The 10,041-nt window shown below is 48.2% G+C and overlaps 4 protein-coding genes across 4 annotated transcripts; 1 reads left to right on the forward strand and 3 right to left on the reverse strand.

Annotated features, from left to right (window-relative positions):
* Positions 1 to 208: 208 nt before the first annotated feature.
* On the reverse strand, positions 209 to 2,288 carry BJ212DRAFT_1272107 (uncharacterized protein; the record flags this gene model as incomplete). Its single annotated transcript, XM_041330999.1, has 5 exons — positions 209 to 948; positions 1,008 to 1,216; positions 1,271 to 1,573; positions 1,632 to 1,785; positions 1,835 to 2,288. 5 exons carry the CDS (start codon positions 2,286 to 2,288, stop codon positions 209 to 211), a joined length of 1,860 nt encoding a protein of 619 aa, XP_041192869.1.
* A 250-nt stretch (positions 2,289 to 2,538) lies between these two features.
* Positions 2,539 to 4,969, forward strand: BJ212DRAFT_1447074 (tryptophan synthase beta subunit-like PLP-dependent enzyme; the record flags this gene model as incomplete). The annotated part of the gene is made up of 8 exons (XM_041338352.1): positions 2,539 to 2,583; positions 3,005 to 3,317; positions 3,388 to 3,796; positions 3,825 to 3,976; positions 4,028 to 4,247; positions 4,331 to 4,596; positions 4,657 to 4,758; positions 4,809 to 4,969. 8 exons carry the CDS (start codon positions 2,539 to 2,541, stop codon positions 4,967 to 4,969), a joined length of 1,668 nt encoding a protein of 555 aa, XP_041192870.1.
* Positions 4,970 to 5,582: 613 nt separating this feature from the next.
* On the reverse strand, positions 5,583 to 7,353 carry BJ212DRAFT_1271943 (HAD-like domain-containing protein; the record flags this gene model as incomplete). Its single annotated transcript, XM_041330988.1, has 4 exons — positions 5,583 to 6,275; positions 6,332 to 6,477; positions 6,528 to 6,577; positions 6,626 to 7,353. 4 exons carry the CDS (start codon positions 7,351 to 7,353, stop codon positions 5,583 to 5,585), a joined length of 1,617 nt encoding a protein of 538 aa, XP_041192871.1.
* A 2,281-nt stretch (positions 7,354 to 9,634) lies between these two features.
* Positions 9,635 to 10,034, reverse strand: BJ212DRAFT_208964 (NADH dehydrogenase 1 beta subcomplex subunit 3). Its single transcript, XM_041342644.1, has 3 exons — positions 9,963 to 10,034; positions 9,696 to 9,911; positions 9,635 to 9,640 (listed from the first exon to the last, which is right to left on the reverse strand). Exon 2 carries the CDS (start codon positions 9,907 to 9,909, stop codon positions 9,715 to 9,717), a length of 195 nt encoding a protein of 64 aa, XP_041192872.1. The 5' UTR covers positions 9,910 to 9,911; positions 9,963 to 10,034; the 3' UTR covers positions 9,635 to 9,640; positions 9,696 to 9,714.
* Positions 10,035 to 10,041: the final 7 nt, after the last annotated feature.

A 10,041-nucleotide genomic window follows, 5' to 3' on the forward strand; every position in this document is an offset into this window, starting at 1 on the left:
TCAAGTACCCGGGTATATAAATATAGCATCCTCGATATAGGATATCAACACATGGTTTCCTCAGGGCAGAGCGTGTTGGAGAACTCGCGACACTGGATGCAAGAGTCGGTACCATATCACAATAATACAAAGATATGCTAGTGAAGTGGTCAGGAAGTAGTGATGCGTGATGGGAGGGGTACATTGAAGATTAACACCAAGTCCGTGATTATCCTGACACCATTCTTCGTTCCCGCTCCCTCGTCTTCACGCCCGGACCAAACCGCTCCTGGAAGTTTATCAGTTCTTCCATCAACTCCTCCATCATCTTCATCGTCGATGGCGCTGACGCATTCCCATAACCGGTATCCGAGGACCCGTCAACAGAGATAGTGGCGGTACTGTCCAAAATCATGGTGTCTCCTCCACCGACCTCACGATCATCATGAGGTGAGGGATTTGTCGAATTTGAAGCCTGTGCTTTCAATGCCTTCAGCGCCTTCTCCAGTGCATCCCTCCGACGCCCGCGGTCAAGCGCTCCGGCTTGTTCCCTTCCCACCCACTCCACCAATGCGCGTACACGCTTGTTCATATCCCCCACGCTCATTCGTTTACTGGGCCATTTGACCTTCACACCCCTCTCCATGGTCCGGTCGACCGACTCCCTGGGCCCGATGCCCGAACCACGAACTTCCAAGGGACGGGGGGTGTCTGTCGGCAGCATAGGTTCCAGGTGGGCAAGATAGTCTGGTAAATTCCATGACGTAAACATTGGTTGTTGCGAGACAGCATAAGCATGGGAATTGCGGTATGCGCGAGAGTTCTCTGAACTGGCAACTGTGGCTCCACCGGCGCGCCTAGTAGGGTCACCTGGCACGCTCCCAGCGTGAGAAGATGGAGGTGGCCTTTTGGGTGTGGGGTTTGTTTTGTTCCGGACGCTTGCCATAGGTCGCTTACTGGGACCGGCAACTTGAATTTCATTAAGTCACGTGAGTTTTATCCTTGTCACTGAATTGCTACTGACATACCTTCTTCACCTTCAACGGTAGCGACTGCATCTTGATTAACAACTGCTGTCTTCCGCGACCCACCACCTCTTCGATTGCGGTTGCCGGACTTCGCGCCACCACCTGCCTTTTTGGCTGGAGGAGCTGGTATCTCCTCTGGCACGACTGTAACTACTTCTGGCTGATGATCAGAGGCAGTCGAGGCCGATCGTGTACGTTTCTTGGGCATACTGAGTTATGACGTCAGACAAACAAAAATACATGAATATAGCAGGAATACTAACATGTCATCCTCTGTACGCTTGCGCTTTTTGCGACTGTTCGAATCTTGATCTTCGTGGCTTTCAGCCTGACCATTGACACTTCCATTTGTCTGAGCGGGATGTGGTTCTGTCGCGGCTGCAGCTTCTGCTGCCGTCGCTTCAATGATCTCTTTTAAGCTCTCGTCAAACGCCGCGTCGCGGCTGTTCATCGTGTTCCTTCGTTTGGGTGGTTTCAAAAGGTGTGTTGGAGAGTGTGATCGTGACAGACGCGAAGCAGTCTGGTGTGAGTTGGCAGATGACTGGCGAGGTTTTTTGGCTAATCTCCTATGGAAATGAAACTAGTCAAAACAAGATAGTGAACACGGAGTCAAAAACAGCTTACTTCAGAAGGTCCTGGTGGCGCTCAGGCTTGCATTGTTCACAGTGGTATTCGTCCTGGAGATCTGCTTCGTGCTGGTACCCCATGCACAGGCCATGCTGCCAGACATTGCAGGTTTCACACTGGACCATGAACTCTCCTGCATCGGCATCTTCCTCTGTCGAAAAAGTGAGAAAATGATTGATATGTAATCGAAGATAACATACCATTCTGGCCACATATACAGCGCGTGATGCCCTGTTCTTCTGGGTCATCGTCCTGAGGGTCTGCGGCGCTTCCAGTATTAGAGTTACTGAGTTTAGTGGAAGCTGATTCGATTAACTGGTCGGTGGATGTCAGGTTTTTCTCCTTGCCATTGGCCTTGCGCTTTGCGCGCCCGTTTGAGTTCCCATGGGTGGAGTTGGTACCATTAGTATGAGCGTTCTTAGTAGGGACAGGCTCTTCGGGATCCTCTTGCTTCAGACGCTTTGTGCGGTTGTTGTTGCTGTTGGAAAGTATGGCAGGACGTGTGATGGGCTCCTTTGTTCGAGGGAGGGACTCAGAGGCCGGTGAGTCTGGAGATTTGGAAGTACTGGCTGAAGCAGATGGAGCAGAACGTCTTCCTGAACGTCGTGTTTCTCGTGGTGAGAGAGGTGGTCCCATTGTTGACGACTGGGCCATAAACTGGTGGTGAGCAGGGAGAGGGGAAGAATTTGTTTGGCAAGCTTGTGGTGGATCTGAGTATAGTTTGACTTTACATTTATTTAGGGCTGGCAGCATACTTGTTATCTTCAGACTCTTCTCTGCACAATCGTTCAATTCTTTTCATCACTTCAATTCTTTCTTCCTTCTTCTATCTTACTTCACCCAGTTTTCCACCGCAGCTAATAGAAAGAATGATGGCTGAAGGCCGTTTAGGTCTTTGTCAGGTATGGTGGTCGTTCAATTCGGATTGGGTATTATAAGACTACACTTGGTGCGTTCTTAGTCTCTATCTTTCTAACGACTAGCTAATATTAATCCTCAGACTGAATGAATATGTTGCAAGTCGAATTGACATTAGTACTTGTCTTTGCAGTACTCCCCATATACCCCGTCATGATATCTCGCGCACGTGATCTGTCCACGGGTGTACGACGCACGTGTCATTTTCGCGTTTTTGTACCAGCTTATATGGGTTTTACGCGCCATGGAGTTCAGCTGGCTGATAGCATGAAACCCATATAGTATATGAAGCTATACTCCATCGGACTACTACTAGTTAATTAGTACCACAGTGCACGCGGCGGTTTCAAGTTGTTCCGGCAAGCACCGAGTCATTTTCGCCGTCGGTTACATAAAAGGTTTTCGTTCGCGCGTAGATGTATGTCTTCAAGTTCTTATAACCATGGCACCAGCTTATCGCAACTCTAGAGTACTCTTCTAACGCGCCTCAGCCTATCAGCTATCCGCGCTTGTCTGCACATCACTTACTATCTTCGAATGAACCCGATTACCTTCGTCTTATTCTCACTTCGAAAGTATATGAGATCTTGAAGGAAACACCCCTGGTCTACGCCCCAAACCTTAGTGCAAAACTAGGTAATCAGATATGGCTGAAACGAGAGGATCTGCAAGAGGTTTTCAGCTTCAAAATTCGAGGTGCCTATAACTTCATGGCAGGATTATCTGAGGAAGAACGATGGAAAGGTGTTGTAACATGCAGCGCTGGTTAGTGTGCGTACTTGCGACGTGTCATCTTATGATATCCCCGTCCAAATCGCTGATTTGGCGCTTTTAGGTAATCATGCGCAAGGAGTAGCCCTTTCTGGCGAACGTCTCGGGATACCCTGTACCATTGTGATGCCAAAGGGTACTCCGTCTATCAAAGTTCGCAATGTCGAGCGTCTCGGCGCAAAGGTCGTGCTCCACGGTGTTGACTTCGACGAAGCAAAGGCAGAATGTGCAAGATTAGCTGCCACTCATGGACTGGTATTTGTCCCACCATACGACGACCCGCTTGTAATCGCCGGTCAGGGTACGGTTGGCATGGAAATATTAAAACAAATACCAGACTCTGACAATCTCGATGCCATATTTGGTGCGATTGGCGGCGGCGGTCTTGTCTCTGGAATTTGTGAATATGTTAAACGCATAGGCAACCCAAACACAAAAGTGCATGGTGTCGAGACCTTTGATGGGGATGCCATGTCACAGAGTCCTGAAGAAAGGGGCGAGAGTGACTCTAGCCGAGGTCGGCCCCTTTGCAGACGGCACAGCAGTAAGAATCGTAGGCGAGGAGCCATTCAGGATATGCCAGAAACTCTTGGATGACGTAGTCCTAGTTGACAACGATGAAATATGCGCCGCTATCAAAGATATCTTCGAAGGTAGGGGGTCTTTTATTCCTTGTAGAAAATTTACCTTACTCATAAATCTAGAAACTAGGTCTGTTACAGAGCCTTCCGGAGCCTTGAGTCTAGCAGGCTTAAAGCGACACATCGCAAATCAAAATCTTATCGGCGCGAACCGAAAATTCGTTGCCGTTGTCAGTGGAGCCAACATGAACTTTGACAGACTGCGTTTCGTCGCAGAGCGTGCAGAATTGGGTGAGGGACGCGAAGCACTTCTGAGCGTGGTGATACCAGAGAAGCCTGGAAGGTAGGTTCTTCATTCTAAGTCATCACATTCCGTCCCTTGCATCTGTTATTCATTGGTTGACTTTTCTCCTTGTGCCTATGCAGCTTTTTCGCATTACAATCCATCATCCACCCGCGGGCAACAACAGAGTTCATATACCGTTACAACAATCCAAACACCGCACATATATTCCTTTCATTCAAGCTAGATACCTCATTTCGCACAAAAGAAGTGGAGAAGGTGCTTGAAGAAATCAAAAATCAAGGGATGACTGGATATGATGTTAGCGATGATGAAGTGGCTAAGTCTCACGCGCGGTATATGATACGTGGATGCACAACGCTTCCAAACGAAAGAGTGTTCCGGTTTGGTAGGCATTCTTATATTTGATATTTCCACTTCGCGCTGTGCTTACCAGAATTTCCTCCAGAATTTCCTGAACGACCAGGCGCCCTGCGCAAGTTCCTTCAGGGTATTTATCCTGGACTAGGCTGGAATATATCAATGTTCCACTACCGCAATCATGGCGCAGGTTCGTGCAATGTCTTTGTCGTCTTTTGTTACCTCATAAATTTGTTGTAGACCTTGGCAGAGTGCTAACGGCCATCCAAGTTCCGCAAGAAGATTACGCGGCATTCGACGAGTTTTTAGGCCAGTTGGGATATCACTATGTGGAGGAAACTGACAACGAAGTATACAAGCGGTGTCTTGCAGGACAGGTTACCCTGAATGGATCTGCATAGGATCTATGTCCGAATTGAGCGTGGGTACGTCGGCAGGCATACAGTTTCTGTCGGTATTGGTTTGATCCGAATATCAATTAAATGACGCTTGAGGGTGTACGCTTGTGGGAGATCAAAGATGAGCCGCAGTGGGATATTCTATGATGTTCTATAGTGACCGTCAGTGAACTTCCTACCCCTGATCTCTGTTTTTGAGGGTGGTCCAAATCAGAAAGGTCGCTCAGTGCTGGGAAGTCCTGTCTTCGCGTGAAGGGTCAAGTATAAGCCGAAACTTCGCGCGTATGATTGCTTGATTGAGTCGATGTCAGTAGAATCCTGTCGCACGACATCTCTGGAAGTCATATGAGGATCTTGATAACATGGGACGGTTACGCCATGCTTGAAGGGTCTAGACTTCACAACGAAAGTCTAGAATTGCTGTAAGTGCGTAGGATTCTGCTCAAGGATAACAAATGTCACAGAAAGGCACAGTAGTACTGGTATATATTCGTTTTTTGAAAGTGTCGCAAATATTGCACAGTGAGAAAAAGAAAAGAGCGCCGCGAACCACGGTGGAAAATCTGTCGTCAGAACCCTGTCTCATCCGCAGTTTGTTGTGATTTCTTCAATCATCTTAGAACCAATGAAATAATTTACGGGCGTTGCCTAGTACTGGCCGATTAGCTCGCTGCAATAGAGCCGGGAGTGGTTGAAGAGTTGCTCTTGCGCTACAAAAAGCGCTCAGGAGGAGATTGTGCAGTGGTATAAGCCTGCTTAACGAGGGAACCGTGGGTACTGCAGAAGAGGACGAAGGGGGACTAGGGAAGCGTTCTTGCATCTCCAGAATGGCTTTCATGGCCAGGGATGTGGTAAGACCGCGGTTTCCGATTCTAATACCGGAAGACCCGTATTTATAGATCCACCCGATTTCCCAGCCTCCATCTTCACATTGCAGAGGAAGCAAAGTACGAAGATCAACGTCGTTGCGTACTCCAAGGTAGGCACAAAGCCGGAGGCGCATGGAGAGCGCTAGAGCGTCACCATCAGCCCCTATGCGCTCCTGAACACGTTCGATCAGTAGCGGCTTTATATATGCTGCCAAGTAGACGTCGTTGCTGATTCCAAGAAGTCGGCCAAGGAAATAAAGAAAGCACTCCGGAGTCGCGTAATATCGTGTACCGTCGAGATAAGCTCTATGCAGGAGTACCTCGCGTATCCAGTGAAGGGTGCGATCAAGCTGATGGCCACGTCCATAAGAATAGAACAATGTGAGCGCGTTGACGCACACGACCGGATCAAACCGAGGTCGGCGGTGGTCAAAGTATGTCTGTGATTACTGGAAGGTTGGCCAATGCATGGGAAAGAATAACTAAACGCACGTACCTGAATAATCCCATCGTCATCAATGTAGTCAAGCATGTCATCCATGACGGAGTGTGCCAAGTCCTCAGGGCTGCCCATTACGGTCAACCCAAGGGACGTGGTATCCAGGTCAAAGGGAAACTCTTCAGTAGTAAGCAATGGTTTGCCTGATACTAAATCAACTGCTAAATAATGGTGGCAAACATTTGGTACATACCCTGGAAGAAATTCCACGTCCGATGCGTATCAGTCAAATTGACGAGATTCCTGACATGCTGTTCGATGAGTGCAGGGAAAGAAAGGTAAACCTCTTACCGGTTATCAGTCGCCTCCAGTATCAGGAGCTGAGCGAAGTTCTCCCGTAAGAAAATGCCGTTGTCAGTTTCAGATAGGAGTTTCTTCGCATTCACGGTCAAGTATTGTCTGCCCCTTTCGACAGGATCTCCAAGTAGGTTGTAAAGCGCGCGGACGACTTTACGGTGATCGTCGAAAACAATACCATGCATTCCAAGCGAACGCGCGGAGAGGACGTTCTCCATTTTATCGTCTACAAAAATGGTGCGGGAGGGGTCAGCCCCTGTGCCCGAAATCACTGCCTTGTAGAAGCCAAGGTTGGGCTTCCGCTCGCCCACGCCAGCAGAGGTGAAGATGCCGTCGAACAACGACCAATCAGCAGGCTTTGTACGAAGAACTTCATAGTCAGGCGCAGAAATATTTGACATGGCAAAGACATGTAACATCCCGTCCGAACGTGTTTTGAGGTGTCGAATAACCGATATGAGCTCTTCGTTGGACTGCAGAGAGTCACGAGCATCTTGGAACGCACGACTAATCTCTGTAGGGTCTACAGAGAATTCGCCGCCGACCCTAGCATAACACTCAGTCTGAGACATCCTCCCCCTCTCGTAGTCAATCCATGTGGGAGAGGAAAGAATTTTACGCAGAGCGTTTGGGGATATGGAGGTTTTGGTCTGCGGTGACCAAGAGAACAAAACATCACCAATGTCGAAGATGAGAGTGGTGTAATTTGAGGTAGATGACATCAGGATCAGTTAGGTGTCGCAGGTAAAAATGGCAAACGGGGCACGATGGAGCATATATTCCTCCACAGATGGCTATTTGAATGCTTGGAGACAGTCCAAGACCGAAGTAGTAAGCTGCTCTGTGCCTAACCGTGACATTAGCAAACCTCTGCAGATTCACAATCCGAAGCAGAGATCTTACATACAAGTATCATTTTTTTGGTCGGGGGTCTAGGACCGCGGGAGAGTCACGGCGTTTTACGTGCTGTCACTATATGCTGAGCGTTCAATTGTGGAGCGGGGGACACGAAGCGCTAGTTATGTCTCCGTCTCGGGAAGGAACTCATTGTACGAGTTATGTACCTAGTAGAAAACAATATATCTACTGACTGTCAGCAAACCATAAGAACGGGAAAAATAACAACAGCTCACATCTCAGGAAGGAGCTGAGATACTCGTACTAATTTACTCGTAGCCTCATACATATTAGCGTAGAGACAAAAAGAATATGCGTATCGAGGGAAATAAAAATTTCAACATAGACGAGCACGAGCCGATGTTAAAACATCGCTCACTCCGAGCGCTCGTCTAGGTTTGCCGCTCGCCCCCCTTTTGGTTGTGCTCGCAGCCGATCATCCACTCAGATTGGAGTCCTGGTTCGGATCCTTCGGACTCCGACATAGACCACAACCTGAGGCATTTGTATCTACCATCGCATACAGTAGGTCGGTGTAGAAGAACAAAATATGATGGAAACACTTCACCGAGCTGATAATTCGTTGCTTCTGTTATCCCAGTGAAAGAAGGAACCACGCTTCGCTAGTCAAAGGGACTGGAATATCATGCTCCAAAGATCAGGGATTTCTATCTGCTGCCACGATTTCCAGATCTGAAGGGGAAGGTGCCGGCGAGGATGCCCTGATCCACCAATCGACCCTGCAACTTCACGGGGTTCATCATTGACCACTTTGCGAATACGGTGCCCCTTCCGCTGCTTGAGTTCTTCCATTCTGTCTGACGGCGTCGGATATTTAATGGAGATGTGAGCATGGCCCATTGAAATTACTTCCGGCTGACGACACTGAACAGGAAAATTTGAGTGACATTGGTAAGTATGATAGCCTCACGAGTCACCGACCTTGGCGGACACTCGTATGCTATCACTGAAGGTCCGAAGTTCCCGAAGCGAACATATATCATGAACCATTTCGACCAAGAAAGGCAAGCTTAGGTCGATCTAGCCAAAGATTGGGCCATTAATGTCTTTGGAGTCCGACCTTCACATGACAAATATATTTCATCTCAGCGGTGGTCGATGACTACTCGGTGCTGTTTACGTACCTCCGTGATTGCGACTAATAATGGTCCAACCTACAGGTAAACCAAAAATTACGATCCGCAGACAAAAGTGGCAAACGTCTCCCAGGCGCGTTGGTCTCCCCTAAGCAGACTACCCATGGGAGGAAGATAACCGTTCTTCCTTTTTACGAGGAACGGGACGCCAACTTTTCGCGCAAGGGACTGTCTCTGAATTCTTCCATTCACTAGCCCACAGCTGTAGCTGTTGAGAAGTGTTGGAGCGGGACATACCAACGATGACATCTGAATCAAAAGGCTGCAACTGTCACCTTACTTGCGAATCAGTGATGCTCCTGCGCTCCGATAAGCATTCCACAGAAGATGATACATCGCTCGTGTAGTATGTAAGCCATTGGCACGTTTCCATACATTGCGTCATAAATAATACTCGGTCGACTCCCGTCCAAAAGCAAACGCATTGTAAGATGAACAAGAACGACCTGTACTAGTTTCTGGTTAGCAAGTACACCTGATCTCACTCAAGGGACTACCGCAGAGATGGGGAATAGGGATGTGATGCTGTAATGTTTAAACCAGGCGAATCAGTTATTGTCGAACGAGGATACCACTTCCACAAAGCGGTGGGGAGTCCTAGAAATACGTCGAGGAACAGGAATGATGGTCGTATATTCAAGACATGTGTGCGAGGCAGTTTAGGAGAGATATTCAAAGTGAAGAAAAATGGCACCGTTAGGAAAGTACAATCGGCAATGCGAATGGCTCAACACTCAGCCTGATTGCTTAGGAATAGCTATCGCTGTTGCTTGTAGAAGCAAGTCTAACAAGGGGGGACAGAATGCACGAATTGGCAGATCAGCCCTGCTGCGTGGCAATGACCGTGATAATAGCGCGAAAATGCGACGTTGTGTGTGCAATGCGGTAAACACTATGCTACTGAGCGCGGACTCAACCAAATGATAGGATGCAAAGAGTAACAATAAATTCCTTTCTATCAGGGAGTTAAACGTGAATGCACACACAGACAACTTACTGCTGTCACTTACCAGCATCACTCGAACCAACTCAGTGCTTCTGCTGTGCCCCTGGTTGCGCTTTGGAGTAGAAATTATCAACCACCACATATGCGGTAAACGCTACTAGTGCGATTCCAAGCCCTGGAAACATGCTAGAAAACATGGCACGGTTCGTGAACACAGGGTGTTTCCGCCACGCTTCCCTCTTCGCCCATGGGTCACGAAACAAAGGTGGATTGGACATAACTGAACCACAGATGAAGCTCGAAATGTGATTGAATAACATGTTCAACTTACTTGGATAACCGTTAGAAATTAGGAAACCGTTTGTTTTCGGCTTGTTCAGTTGTGATTCCGAGTCCACTCAGGATCAGGT

Source organism: Suillus subaureus (genome assembly GCF_016647635.1).
Source record: "Suillus subaureus strain MN1 chromosome Unknown BJ212scaffold_17, whole genome shotgun sequence".
NCBI lineage: Eukaryota > Fungi > Basidiomycota > Agaricomycetes > Boletales > Suillaceae > Suillus > Suillus subaureus.